Here is a 15,269-nt window from a genome sequence, read left to right as displayed (position 1 = left end):
TCTTGGAACGTAGCCGCGCTCATGCTTTTACTTATTGTCTGTGCCTGCTTTCGTGCTACAAAGGCAGAGGCGAGCGGTTGCACCAGGACCATATGACCTAAAATAATTACTTTCTGGCCCTTTAGAGAAAACAGTTTGCTGACTGCTAGACATCTCTGCAGAGTTTGCTTTAATTGTATGGAAGCAGTTGTATTCAGTGGGAAGTTTTCATTTTATTTGGTCAAAAAATTGACATATGCTGACTTTAATCTGGGCTTATCATCATGATAACACTTCTGTGTGCAAGTCCCGTGCCCCCTGAGAACTGGCAGGTGATTAAGAGTTGGGTGCAGGACGTGGTTCTGGACTGCCTGGCTTCAAACCTTACTCCGCATGGGCCTGGTGACCTGATGCGAGTTTTGGGATCTGTGTGCCTTGATTTCCTCACCTGTGAAATGGGGGTGGTAATGAAATCTCCCACCTGAGCATAATGAAATCTCCCAGATGAGCCTATTATAGGGCTAAATGAAATAATGAACGCAGTAAGTAACAGAAAGCATTAGTTATTACCATATACTAAGGCAAGTGTGTGTGTTCCTTCTGTATTTCTGAGTTATGTTCCAAAAATTCAACTTTAAAGTTGCTTATTGAAAATTCAAATGCATTTTACCATAGAAAGTGTTTTAAATGGGAGATTGGTTTATCGACAAGCCCATTAAAGGAGAATTTCCACTGAATATAGTTGAGCAAATTATTTTCCATGTTCTTAGTACATGAGCTTAGCTTATTATGTTATTTACATAGAAACATGGTTGTTTGAAAAGCTGAGTAAGAAAAAAAATGATGTTAGTGGTTATCAGCAGTCAGTCCATTGTCAAACTGGACAGACTCACCCTTCTCCGTATAAAGATCATTTACCCCTAAAACACCAGAAACTCTTTGAGGATGGGAATTTTGTTTCATATATCTTCTAAAAATAAAAACAAAAACTCTTTAAAGCAATACGTTCATTTAACATGACTTATAAAATGCAGTCAACCAGAAAGGAGATTGTCATCTATAATCCCACCATAACCTCTTGGTGTATAATTTTCAACTTAACATATATATTAACATATATCTGCATGTCTAACATATAAATGTTTGTGTGTGTTGTATGCATGCTTTCTTGTTAATTTTAACAGAAATAGCATCATCTTGCCTCATATATTTCTTAGTTTCCTGCATAATTCTTGGCATGGTGCATTGTATTAAGTATTCATTGAAAATCTGTTAACTATCAAGACTTGCTTTTTATATTCAGACAGCAGAATTTTTAAATGACTCACACAGAGGGGGCTGATTACAAGCCTTTGAATTGATGTCTTTGAATCAATGGCTGACTAATCGTGTGTTCTACCAAGGAAATGAGTTAGTTGACCATTAATGGCTTCGTGTTTTAGAAATCTCTACCCACTCAATACACGAGAAACTCAGCATCCGTGTGCTTTCCATCAAGAGCACAGAGCAGCTTTCAACTTTGAGGATTCTTTTGGACGTTTATGACGTCATAGCGAGTGTCTAACTGCAGATCTTTTCCTCTGTTAAGTGATAAAAGCATCCTTTATCAGTTCAGTGCTATGGGAATATTATTATGATAGAGTAACATTATTTTAAATAAGAGGATTTCTTCCCTCTCTCTCCTAAGCTTAATAGTTAAGGCAAGAAGAGATTCAATTTCATGTTAAGTTATAAAATTGCTTCTTTTGCCTCCTCTACATCTAATACCAGCACATTGTTTTGTATTGAAGGTCAGCGTTTGGAACAATCAATCGTTAATGCATTCAGGCTGAATGCACATTTCTTTGTTCTACATTAGGAAAAAAAAAATCTACTTAGAAAATGCAAACACTGTTTACCAATAAAACCCCATAATTTTCAGCTATTTATCCTAAGACAAGGAAGGTTTAATTTACCATCCGTTTTTTTCCTGAATATTGCCACACTTCTTAAAATTACATTCTAAAATATATGAGGAAAACACCGCAGTATGCGCTCTTGTGCTTGGCGAGACATCATTTATAGCCACTTCGCTGATGAAAATAGTTCTGTGCAAAGCGCTCCCTGCTCATTTGCTCCAACTTTCTCCCAACTTGTTTTTACTCAAAGACCACACTCAAGTGTGTTTGGCATTTTCAGCCCTTGAATTGGTTGAGACTTTTGTGTCAGAGCAACTGGAGCCTAAGGCAGTGCAGTAGTTCCGAGGTTTGGCCCTTGGCAGTCAGCTCACACGGAGGGGGCTGCGTGCTGCGGTGACAGCATGCTGCGGTGACATGGATGTTGGTCTGGTGGCCGGAGCCAGAGGCTCAAGTTCCACGTATGTGGCTTCAGGAAGTCACCTCACCTCCCTGTTCTCTTCAGTGATGTATCCAGGGAAGTCAACTAGATCAGTGTGGGTGGTTTTGCAAATTCACTTGCTATTAAAAAAAAAATTTTTTAAGTTAAAACTCAACTTTGTCTATAAGACCCTTAAAAAAAACCTTACAGAACCTGTGCTATCATCACATTTCATTAAAAAAAAAGAATATTTTAGGGGGCACCTGGCTGTCTCAGCCATTAAGACATGTGACCCTTGATCCCAAGGTCATGAGTTTGAATCCCATGTTGGGTATAGAGATTACTTAAAAATAAAGTTAATAATAATAATAAAAAAGAATGTTTTAACACCCCAGAAGTAGAAAGGAAATTATCTACAAGTAAAAAACAATCCTATATAGTCAATGTATTGAGCTTCATAAAAGATTCAAGGCGTGTTTGTCTTTCTGTCATCCTTGCTGCAGAACAGTGAAAACTCATGGATCCACAAGTGTTTGGAAACCAGTCAATTAAAGATCTATTGGGTCTCATCTGTCTTGTACATTCTGTTGGATAAGAGGATGTTTATTTTGTCTGGTTAGTATGTGTGTGTATCTAGTATCATAGCCTCATGTCTCCATACATTTTAAAAATTAACCTTGGGCCACACCTTCACAACCATAAATTATGTGGGTGGAGACAGGTTACATTCTGATTCTGCTGAGCAGCTTTTTCCAAAGGCACACCTGAATTATGTAGTAGAGAGTGGGAGTGAGTACTTGAGTTGTCTGGGAAAGGGCCCCACCTAGTAGGAGACCTGTGATCTCAGAGAAGCAGCTGGGGTCTCTGCAGACCAGGTGAAAAGCAGGGCAGGCCATCAGATAAACAAATTAGGCCAAATTCACACCTGGAATAACTAAATTATGTTTGTTTTCTTCAAATACTAAATTCATTGTCTTCTCTTAATTCTTTTGATTTAGTTAAGTTTGTGGCTACTTAGCCAGGCCTGACCTGCATTATTCATCTCAAACCAAACTTTATTTTTCAGGAATCCTCCCAAATAATATTGACCTTGAGAGCCCTACCGGAAGAGTGAGGGAATAGCTATAGTTTTCCCTCTTTACTGCGTCACTGATTCAGGATTGGCCTAGAATGATCCGAAAGAGGGTTTTTTTTGTGTGTCTTCTTCTTTTTTTATGTTTTATCTATTTTTGAGAGAGAGAGACAGAGAGACAAGGAGACACAGACTCTGAATGAGGCTCCAGGCTCTGAGCTGTCAGCACAGAGCCCAACATGGGGCTCAAACCCACAAACTGTGAGATCATGACCTGAGCTGAAGTTGGTCACTTAACCAACTGAGCCATCCTGGCACCCCTTTCTGTGTCTTCGTACCAGAATTTATGTACACTACTTAGTGAAAATCAAGACATTCTAGGATGTCTTTTCACATAGCTTATTATTGAGAGTAAAAAAAGTATTGGTTCCTATAGGAGCTCTCATGCAGCCCAATACATGTTCATCAGATGGCCAAGGGCTTGGGTAGGAAGGGGTTGGTGGGGAGCTGATATTTTTAGCTTATGTCCTCAGGCTGCTCTTTCTTCTTTGTGTGTAGTGCCGATCCGTCCAGGACAGGTTGCATTCACAGCATTCCTTTTACAACTAAGGGAAGGCTCACCTTCCGCCAGGCACAGATCGTACATACTTGGTCAAGTTTGTTTTCACCTTGAGTTAAATGTAGATCTAGACATCTCCTCTTCTGAAATGAGGATGGTTGTAGCAGTGCTGTATTTCTTGAAAATTGGGTTTACCGTAAGGATTACTATATCTTGGGGGCACCTGGGTGGCTCAGTCGGTTAGTCCTCTGACTCCTGATTTCAGCTCAGGTTGTGGTCTCACAGTTCATGGGTTTGTGAGTTTGAGCTCTGTGTGGGGCTCCACACTGGTGGTGCAGAGCCTGCTTGGGTTTCTCTCTCTGTCTCTCTCTCTCTCTGTCTCTCTCTCTCTCTCTGTCTCTCTCTCTCTCTCTCCTTCTCTCCCGCCCCCACCCCAGATAAATAAATAAACTTAAAAAAAAAAAAAAGAATTACTATATTTGTTTAACATGAGACTCAGAATGAAGGCCAAACCACATTCACTGAGTTTTGATTTAGTTCCTACCATGTGGAAAGGATACTTAAAAAAAAAAAAAAAAATCAACTAAGGGTTATATAATTTCGAGTCCCCAAAGAATCACAGAATCTAAAGTTATAAGAGATCATAGAGCCCTCTAACTGAACCCCCATCCATCCTGCATGAAATTCTTGTGCTACCAACTTAGGATTGCCAGATAAAATACAGGATGTATGGTTAAACTTGAGTTTGAGATAAATAACAAATTACTTTTTAGTATAAACGTGTCTGAAGAATTGCTTGGGGCATGCCTATTGGGGAGGAAATATATATACATATGTAAAACAAATTATTCATTGTTTATCTGAACTTCAAATTTAACTGGGTGTTTGTATTTTATTTATTGTATCTGGCAATGCTACCAGTAGTAATAACAATATTAACAATAGCAACAATACTTGCTAACTTAGAAAAACATTATAGCTTATTGATTAAGATTGTGTACTCTAGAACCAGACTGCCTGGGTTTGAATCATAGCTCTGCCACTTACTAGCTTGTGACTTTGAGCTAGTTTTTAAATTTCTCTATGCCTCAGTTTCCTCATTGTAAAATAGGAGTGAAAGAGTGATAGGGTTGTTGTTAGGAGTTTAATTAGTACTGTGTAAGTGTAAATGTGTTTGTGTTCGATCAGTGTTCATATTACCAACGCTTACTGGCTCTTCGTTACAACATCATGGGCATTTCTTGTCTGCTTAATAATTTTGATAATAAATCAATCTGTTCTCGGTTTTGCCTCAAAAACAAGCAGACAGCTAGTAATCTGTCATTGGCCTCACCTGGCTTTGGCACTTGGAACCACATTTGCTCTCGGCCATTCTTCCATGATTCTTTAGTGATTTTCAGTTAGGATTTCACCATTTCATTCCCTTTTGCTCTTAGTGCCAAGAATTGCCCTCTGAGTAGTACTGGTTGCATCTGGGTGTGCTCTTAAAACAGCCCTGTCTTCTCTCCTACTCTTTCATGGTCAGCCCTTTCAAGCCTGAAGATCTTTCTGGTCAGTGAAAAGGGGAGCAGAATGGCAATGGAATCTTTCCATATGTTCACCTTCACATGTAAATATTAATTTTCAAATATTATCTGATCTATCCCACACTTGGCTCATTTGTGTTCAGTAATAACACCAAAGCTGTGTCTCAAATACATTAATATGCGACAGAAGAAGCATCTCAAGGTATACAAATTAAGGAAAGTGCTGAACTTTCTATACTGTTTGTTTTAATGTTTTATTTATTTTTGAGAGAGAGAGCTCATGAGCAAGGGAAGGGTAGAGAAAGAGGGAGAGAGAGGATCCAAAGTGGGCTCTGCACTGTCAACACAGAGCCGGTTGAGAGGCTCGAACTCCCAAACTGCGAGATCATGACCTGAGCCGAAGTCGGACTTTGAACCAACTGAGCTACCCAGGTGCCCCTATTCTGTTTATTTAATTGTCATAATAAGCCTATCAGGTAGGTGCTATTGTATGCCATCACCCATTAGCCACAGCTTAGAGATGTGACCTGCCCAAGGTCAGAGTAGAACCGGGTTATCTGACTGGATTCCCTGTGCTACTCTGTTTGACACCCAGGTCCTATCATATAAATATATAAATGCCCCCTTGGGGGAGGAAATGTCATCACTTCACACCTTTAACTGCGAAATTTCCAAACATTTTGAAATCCTTGATTAAAATAAATAATTTTGAGTATGTGTATTTTTTTTAATGTTTATTTTTGAGGAGGGGGGGGAAGGGCAGACAGGGAGGGAGAGGATCCAAAGCAGGTGGACAGCACAGAGCCCAATGCAGGGCTCGAACCCACGAACGATGACCGACTGAGCCACCCAGGCACTTCAAGAATGTGTATTTTGTCGTGTTTGTTGTTGTTTTCTCTCTTTTTTTTTAAATAATTTTTATTTCCTCTAAGAGGGCAGAGAGTTTGATCTCTTTTATTTTGTTCATTGCTGTATCCCCAGTATCCAGAACAGTGCCTGGCATATTGTAGATGCCCAATTCAAACTAGTCAATTATTGAATAAATAAATGGAAATATTTTTATGTTATAATAATACTTCATGTATTTGGGCACATTATAATGTGTTGTATAAAACAGTTAAGAGTCAGTATGAACACTTTCTCTTCTGAAAGGCCTTCCTAGATTCCCCATGTAGAAATAATACCTTTTTTCCCTAAACCTAATCTGTGTGGGCTTGTAATTTTCTGCTCCAAATAATGTCTTATAGCTATAACTCAGTTCGCCATAGCTTCTAAGGAGTAGGACTGTTCAGTCCATCGTGTATCTATTTGTTAAATGAGTGAGTAAATACATTTTTAGTATACCTAAGAGATATGAAAGTTCCAGGAAAAAATGCTATTCGAGAAAAGTAATGATACTTGCTTTCACTTCTAGGTCACTTCTGTTTTGTTTGTTTTGTTTTGTTTTGCTTCCTAGCCATACCTGTCCCCTGTCTTAAAAGGATGTGCTTCAATTCATTTAAAATAATGGTTTCTTTTAGTAGCACCTTGGTAATTTATCTCATTACCCTTCCTGGAGAGGATCAGCACCCGAGCTAGTTGGTAATTGCTTTTGTCTTTATTTGTAATCTTTTAGAAAACAGGTATTTGAGCTTTTTGTTTGTACAGTCATTATGAATTCCTGATAACATCTGGTTACTTAATTTGAAAAGTGTGTAGCTGTGAAGATTAATGCTGGACCTTAACTGGATATAAATTCAGACATATATAGGATCCGTATTAATCTCAGTCAACCCTTTCAAGCAGATGCCATATTTTGGGGAAAAGGAAATTGAAATGTACCAAGGAGCGGTAAGTAACATGCCACATAAATTACTGTAGTGTTTGGGGCTTTTATGACGCATGGGTAGTTTTTCTTGAAGTTGGTAATACATTTGCATTTTCTTATTATGAATTATTTATTGGGGAAGCTCAAGTAGGTGACATTGTTTGATTTTTAATGTGCTGCTGGTTAGAATGCAGCTCAAAAAAGCGTAGGGCTATCTAATATAGTACTATTATATACAAAACTAGTCAAATAGAATGTAGGACCTACAGCATGTGTCGGGGGCAGCAGGGGGGAATTCCTCTTTCCACACAGGCCACAAAATTCTAAGGACTAAAAAATCAGTAATGGGTAAAAAATAAATAGGGCGCTGAGAACCAGTCTCTCCAAATCAGAACCTTAGTTAAGCTGTGGCTATGAATGGAACATGAAAAATGAATCTTTTCATTATTTCTTTATTAAAGTGACTCTGGTCCCTATTCAGATCCAGCTCCATAGCCATTTTCGTTGTGTGTGATGCAAATAGAAACTGTAATTCTAATTAATATATTTCCTTACGGGATTCAGTATTTCCCCAGGCCTCTCCTTCTCTGCATCTTTTTCCTTCCTTCTTTCCTCCGCAGCAGAAGCACGAGAGCGTTCATTAATCCTGACCCCTGGAAAACAAACAAAAGAGAGCCCACACAAATTCATCGGTTGAAGTGGAAGGCAATTTACCCAGAGCAAGAGCCCACCCCATTGTTGCCAGATGAATGGTACTGGTAGCTGGAGCCCAAGGAGGCTGCCACGCGAAAGACCTTTGATAATGCTGCCTTTATGGGAGCCCAGCACAAGGGAAACACTGTCAACAGAGGCTAGCCCTGCCCTGGCGCCCTGATCAGCCGGGCCCCGGGGGCAGCAGGCACGGAGCTGGCTTGGCATTCTCAATCCTGGCCAAGGCCAAGGCGGGGCGGGTGCAAGTGCTGTGCATTCACGTTGTTTCTTTCCAGTTCTCGGAAAAGCATTGCTACATGAGTCCCTCTTAGACCATTTATCTTTTAAAGAGTTCTCTTTAAAGAAATGCCCTAGAATTGTAAAAAGTGTATTTATTTTTAACTGCGAATGGTCAGAGTGTTGTAAAATTGGTATTTGCTGAATGCCGGGTACTGTGGTAGCTGCAGCAATAATAAAACACCCCCCGGGTGCTGACTGTGTATCACTGTCCAACCCCATTTCACAGATGAGCAATCCTCTTTCACAGATGAAGAAACTAAGGCTCAGAGAAGTTAAGTACTCAGATCTGTTGAGTATTGGACAATATTATCCCTACTTTAGAGATGGGACCAGTGAGGGGTAAGACAGAGTCTAAATGTCTTCTCACTGGATCTGCCATGCTCACTGTTTGATGTTAGGTGGTCTTAAATGCAAGGAAAATTCTTCAGCTTTATACCACATGAAGTATTTTCCTTTTTAGTAATATTTGAGGTAGTGGTGTTAAACTCCAAGAAACTGAAGAAAGTGGGGCTGAAGTTGTCCTGACACCATGAATTTCTTGGTGAATTTGTATTTCTTTTTTTTTTTTTTTTAATTTTTTTTTTCAACGTTTATTTATTTTTGGGACAGAGAGAGACAGAGCATGAACGGGGGAGGGGCAGAGAGAGAGGGAGACACCGAATCGGAAACAGGCTCCAGGCTCTGAGCCATCAGCCCAGAGCCTGATGCGGGGCTCGAACTCACGGACCGCGAGATCGCGACCTGGGTGAAGTCGGACGCTCAACCGACTGCGCCACCCAGGCGCCCCAGTGAATTTGTATTTCTGCATAGCTAAGCTAGCCCATGAGAGGAAAGCAGAGTACCCCGGGGAGGAAATATGGAGATGTGGTAGGATTTTTTTCATCCATTGAGATGAAACAGACTGGTCAAACCGGTTCATCCCTTTAAAGGACTATACCTCTTGCCCTCTCATGGGAAATGTTAGGTTCTCTCCTCATTCAGAGATAGTTTCACTTAATTTCGTCTAGGGTTCCAGAGTCTCTGCCTTACCTCTTAGAAAAAAAATTATGTAGGGATTTAGAATTCTAGTAAAAGTCAGATCCAGGTTTTTAGTAGGCCTCTCTTGAGACCTGTGGCCCAGGTGTCTTCAGAAACATTTAGAAATGGAAGGTTGTCTGCAGAGGCGTGTCAGGTGGAAGGGTGTGGTGCTGGAGCATCTGAAGATGTGGTTCACTTCTGAAGGCTGAGTCACACACTTTGGAGACAGAAGAGTCCTTCCCAAGCCCATCTCCGTTTTGTTAGGTGTAACTCCTGATGACCTAGGCAAGCTTAGGAATTCTTGTGTTACGCAACCCTTAAGACTGGAACTTTACAGTGGCGAATTCATTTCTGAGACCGGGAAAAGAAACGCTAATTTGTTGCTCTATCTGACCATGGTTTTGTTTCCGTTTTGTTTTTGCTTCTCTAGGCTCAGTATGAAAACCCACCACATATCTATGCTCTCGCAGATAATATGTACAGAAACATGATCATTGACAGAGAGAACCAGTGTGTCATCATCAGGTACGGGAAAGAACCTTATGAGGGCGTGAGACCATGCCGAAGTTAGCATTCTGTCAAGGAACAGTGCCTTTTCAATAGCTGCTGGGGTCAGAGGCTGGTTTAGGTACCTGGGTAACCAGCAGGTGATCTGCTTTGTCTTGGGTTATTTTATAACTCCACATCATAAAAAGCTTTGTGTTTTCAGGGGATTGTGGTTCATACTTCGGTTGCTTAAGGCGTTAAGGCTTTAGGGCACGTGGTTCTAGCCTGACCTCTCTCTGATTGTCACTGGGCTCTGAGCTAACATCATAAAATATCTCCCCTCCCATTTGACTGCCTTCCCCCGGTATTGGAGACCCTTTATGTTGTAGGTACAATAAGCGTGTTTCACTATTTTGTCAACTGGAGTCCCTACGTCCCTCTTTTTCTTTTCCTTAATAACTGAGTAGTTCACATTTGAACTTGTTTTAGTATACTTTGTCATCGACTTTTAATCTTCTGAGGGCATCACTGGCAAACACCAGCCTTAAGTGTCTGTGGCTCCATTTCAAAATCCTTTCAACCTTTTAGCCAATTCTGTGTCTTTGCTGGGTTGAAGTGCTTTTACCATTTTGTTTATTTACTATTATGAACATTTTCAAACATATGGAGAACGTAAGCATCCATGTTCCCATCACTTAGAACTTGACAGTTGTTAACATTTTGTCATATTTGCCTTCATCTCTTTAGAATTTTATGTATATTTTTTTAATTAAAAATATTTTTTTAACATTTATTTAGTTTTGAGAGGCAGAGAGATTCAGAGGATGAGCAGGGGAGGGGCAGAGAGAGAGAGGGAGACACAGAATCTGAAGCAGGCTCCAGGCTCTGAGCTGACAGCACAGAGCCCGATGTGGGGCATGAACTCACCAACCATGAGATCATGGCCTGAGCCAAAGTTGACGCTTAACTGACTGAGCCACCCAGGCGCCCCCTATATATATTCATTTTTGAGAGACAGAGAGAGATAGAGAGAGGGACAGAGAGAGAATATGAACAGGGGAGGGACAGAGAGAGAGGGAGACCCAGAGTCTAAAACAGGCTCCAGGGCTCTGAACTGTCAGCACCAGAGTCCAACGCAGGGCTCAAACTCACAAGCTGTGAGATCATAACCTGAGCCCAAGTCAGACACTTAACCAACTGAGCCACCCAGGTGCCCCAGTTCTTCTATTTTTTTAACCGAAGCACTTTAAAAAAATTTTGAGTTCTGAATATTTACAAACATAGACAAAATGAGAAAGAGTATTATAATATAATAATTTCCTATGGATCTATCACCCAGCTTATACAGATGTTCCTATATGGCTAGTCCTCTTTTACCTTGTCCTTCATCCTGCCCCCACTTGGTTATTGAAAGCATATCCTAGGTAGCAAATTATTTCACTTGTCACTGATTTAAGATGTGCCTCTAAACTATCGTTCTTATCATACTTGATAAATGAATAATTCTTTTAATATCTAATATTACCAGTATTCCAATTCCATGTCTGTCTTACAAATTCTCTTTTTTAGTTGGTTTATTTTTACTCAGGTTCCAAACAAGGCTCACACATGGCATTGGGTTATATGTGTCTCAAGTCTCCTAATCATTAACGGTTTTCTCTTATTCTTTTTGTTTTCTTGGCATTTACTTGTTAAAGAAAACATTGCTCCCCTGCAGAATTTTCCACAGTCTGGGATTAGCTGGTTGTATATCATGACGTTCCTCTGTCCCCAATATTTCATGTAAATCTCTATTTAGATCTAAAAGCTTGATCAGGTTCAGATTTAATGTTTTGGCAAAAATGTTTCATCCATGATGCCATGCCCTTAATGCTTGTTGGTCTCTCTTCATGTGATGTTCAGATTACCAGTGGGTCCATCCATTATAAATTCTCATTTCACATCATGGTTTCATTTGTGGTTGAAAAGCAGTTATTTTCTAATTCTGTTATTCCTTCCACATTTATTGCTGGAATTATTTAGTTACCCTAAAATACAATTTATGTGGGGAAACTAGATACAAAGCTTGATTTGTTGTCTTTATTTACCGATTTTCAAAGCAATGAGTTGATGCCCTAGCAACCTCCCAGGATAAAGTGTTATTTTCAGTATCATTCCAAACTAGTAGATTTTAAATATCTTGTCTGTTTACTTACATTGCAGTTTTTCTTTGGGGCTCAAATGGTCCTGTTTTTGGCCATTGGGAGCCCTTTGTATTGGCTCCTGTGTCCTTTGACATGACCCCAGTTGTCTTTGATAGTTTCCTTATCCAAGACATCAGGCTCTCAGGGCTCCTGGCTGGCTTAGTTGGTGGAGTGTGTGACTCTTGATCTCAGGGTTGTAAGTTCAAGCCCCATGTTGGCTGCAGAGATTACTAAAAATAAAATCTTAAAAAAAAAAAAAAAAATGATGTCAGGCTCCCTTGTACGTTTTCTCCTGATCCCTAGAGTCAACCATTTCACCAAAAAGTCCTGGTTCATTTTACTGGAAGATGGTACTTAGAGACCATCAATCTAGTCATTAAGAGTGCTAACAGGCAAAGAAAAAGAACTTTTTTTAAGAAAAACAATGAAACATGAGTTCATACTGATAATTTCCAGTTCATTTTTAAGATTATAGGATTTTTACTTCTCTGGTTTTTATATTTGTACCCCATTTTTTCTTATGCTGAAAATCTTTGTTCCTGGTGACATTATCACAATTATTTGCTTTATACTGTGTATGTAAAAAGTATAAATATAAATGAGTAAACATATATAATGGATAAAACACATAAGTAGTTTTGTTAATGCTTTAAAATAACTACCAATATTATTAATAGCAAAACTGAGTTCACTTTAAAGTTTGTTATTCTTTTTGTCCTTTAGATGTACAGGCAAAATATTGAGTTTTAAAAGTCAATTAAAAGAATCTATTTCTGCGTCTTTTGTGCCAGTCTAACCTAACAGTTAGGTTCATTTATTTTATTTTGGATTTTAGTGGTTTAAAAATTTTAATTTTAATTTTGTTTTATAATTACATAAAACATTTACATGATTCTGAAGTGAAAACTATAAAGCAAAAACACTGAAGCCTTTCAAGGGTAAATACAGACTTCAAGTATTTCAAGGTAAATACAGACTTCATGACATTTTGCCTCTAAATATTTCCGTATATATCTCTGGAAAATAAAAAACGCTTTATTTTTTTGTACCAGGATCATTATCACAACTAAATAGTTAATAATAATTTCATATCATCTAAAGTTAAACAGGTCCACATTCAAATTTCTCTGTTACAAACATGTCCTTACCCACAGATTTATGTAAATCAAGGAACACTGGTTGCATTTTGTCATGACTATTCTTTTTTTTTTTTTCTTGTTCTACCATAGTTCTCCTCCTGCCCCCATTATTTTTTCATGCCATTGACTTGGTGAAAAGAGCAACCTCATTTCCTGATAGACACCTTGTAGATTTGTCTAATTGCTCCCTCATGGTCTAATTACACTGAGTCCTTCAACTGGACTTTCTGTAAATCGGAAGTTAGATCTAAATACTTAATTAGATGCAGTTAAGCTCCTTTGGAAGGGGATACTTGGATGATGATGAGTTGTTGCTTAGCAGAAAATGCTTCCGTTTGACCCCAAGTGGAGCTCACTGGCCAATAGATAATAGATAGGAGGCGTTTCCTTGCCTGGCATTACGTTAGAGAGTATTGGGTGGGTTTTCAGACACACTCCCTTGCCCTTTGTCCTTCCTCCCGGGACTCTAGTGAGATGAGAAAGAAGGGACTGGTCTTGTTGCCTGAGCTTCACAAGTCTGGAAACTGCTTCAGTGACCCAGCCTTCCTGTCTCCCACTGTCACTTCCCCCTCATCCATCCCTGCAGGTGCACGGGCACTGGAGCAGGACCTGTGTTCTTTAGGATCCTTCTCCCAGCTGTTCAGGTGGCAAAGACTTGAACACCCTGCTCTAAGGATTTCTGTTGCAGTGGCTATGCTATAATTCAGGTGATGGTGGAGCAAGGATCTGCTTTGGCTTCTGACAATACCCAGAGTTAGGGCACACTTCACAGGCTAAGGGACAGTGCTTCATAAGACTGCTTGCCCTTTGGACGCCAGCTGCAAGTTTGGGGGTTTCAGGTCACCCTCACTCTGCCCAGCTAGATAAAAATTCAGGGGTTCCCAGCACCGTTGGGTCCAATAATTTACCAGAATAGCTCACAGAACTCATAGAAGTGCTGTGCTTACAATTATAGTTGTATTATAGCAAAAGGATACAAATCAGAACCACACAAAAGAAGGTCTGGAAGGGGTCCAAATGTGAAGCTTCTGCTCATCCACTCCCCCTGGAGTCATGGATGGTGTTACCTCCTTCCATTCATCTGTGAGTTGGTGGTAGCGTGGCCAACCGGGAAAGTTTACGCAAAATTTGTTGTCCAGAGTTTTAATTTGGGCTCAATCACACACGGCCTGCATGGCTGACTTTAGTGTCCAGCCCCCCATGGGGCTTCGGGCTAACACCTATAGTCTCTAGTTCCTCCAGGGGTCAGTACTTATGTGATGCTTCCCAAAGCCCTTATCATAAATCATTGTCCAGTTCCAAAGCCCCCAGGCAAACAGAGACACTCTGTGAGGCAGGATATTCCAGGGCCCTAGGGATTACCTCCTGAGACAGAAGGCAAAAGCCTGACCTCTCTTTACTACCTAAGAGCCATAGTTCATCTGCTTTGAGAAAGTAGATTTGCTATCTGCGTGATGCTGTGGCTCACTCTCACCAGCTCTGTGATCCTGGGTAGCAAACCTAACACTTGTCTGGGCCTCAGTTTCTTCATCTGTGGGTGGACGGATCTCCCAGTTTGGGAACTGTCTTCCAAATAACACTAGAGGAAAGCGAAGGCAGGGAAATGCCGTTTGGAGTAGAGAGGCCCAAGTTTGCAGCCACTGACACTGGGAGAGCTGTGTGCTTGTTCACTTGGGGCTGAGTCAGATGCTGTTGGCCTGAATGCATTTGGGAAAACAACCTAATTTTCCTGGGGGCTGGAAGGGAGGCCTTGTCCTTGTGCTAAGGGCTTCTGCCATAGCTGGTCAGACTAGGAATTTTTAGTATCATTTAATTAGGAAGTACAGAATTAATGACCTAATCTCTCCCATGTTCTTTTAAGAGACCTCACCGCCCAATTTCCCACCAGGTGTCACTTTGTCTACAGGATGAAATGCACACTTCACATGGGATGGATGATGGCAGCACACAGAGGCAGTATTATCAGTTTCCTCCCAGATTTACTCATGTTTTCATAAGACATGGATATGGTGACAGGATGGACAGATGGGTGACCATTGCAGGACAAGAAATCAGTGTAACAAATTGAATTTAAAAAGAAAGAACTCAAGGAAGAAGACAGGCTGCTTTCTCGAGTATAGGCCTCCATCAGAGTCTTGGTCCTGAGTTTTGCAACTGTCTACAGACTTGATTTGTGAAAATAGCTGGGGTTGAGC

The 15,269-nt window shown here is 40.3% G+C and overlaps 1 protein-coding gene across 2 annotated transcripts in view; it reads left to right on the top strand.

Annotated features, from left to right (window-relative positions):
• Positions 1 to 15,269, top strand: part of MYO1E (myosin IE) — a 228,889-nt gene that overhangs the window by 100,416 nt on the left and 113,204 nt on the right. For both annotated transcript variants that reach the window (XM_086710815.1, XM_086710816.1), the window contains exons 3-4: positions 7,193 to 7,282; positions 9,697 to 9,791. In XM_086710815.1, coding sequence (XP_086566941.1) covers positions 7,193 to 7,282; positions 9,697 to 9,791 — 185 coding nt within the window. The remainder of the gene's footprint in view (positions 1 to 7,192; positions 7,283 to 9,696; positions 9,792 to 15,269) is intronic.

Source organism: Puma concolor, chromosome B3 (assembly GCF_028749965.1).
Source record: "Puma concolor isolate L17-30 chromosome B3, mPumCon1.1.hap2, whole genome shotgun sequence".
NCBI classification, from domain to species: Eukaryota; Metazoa; Chordata; class Mammalia; order Carnivora; family Felidae; genus Puma; species Puma concolor.
Note: the sequence above shows the minus strand (reverse complement) of the source record. Positions and strands in the feature narration are given on the sequence as shown.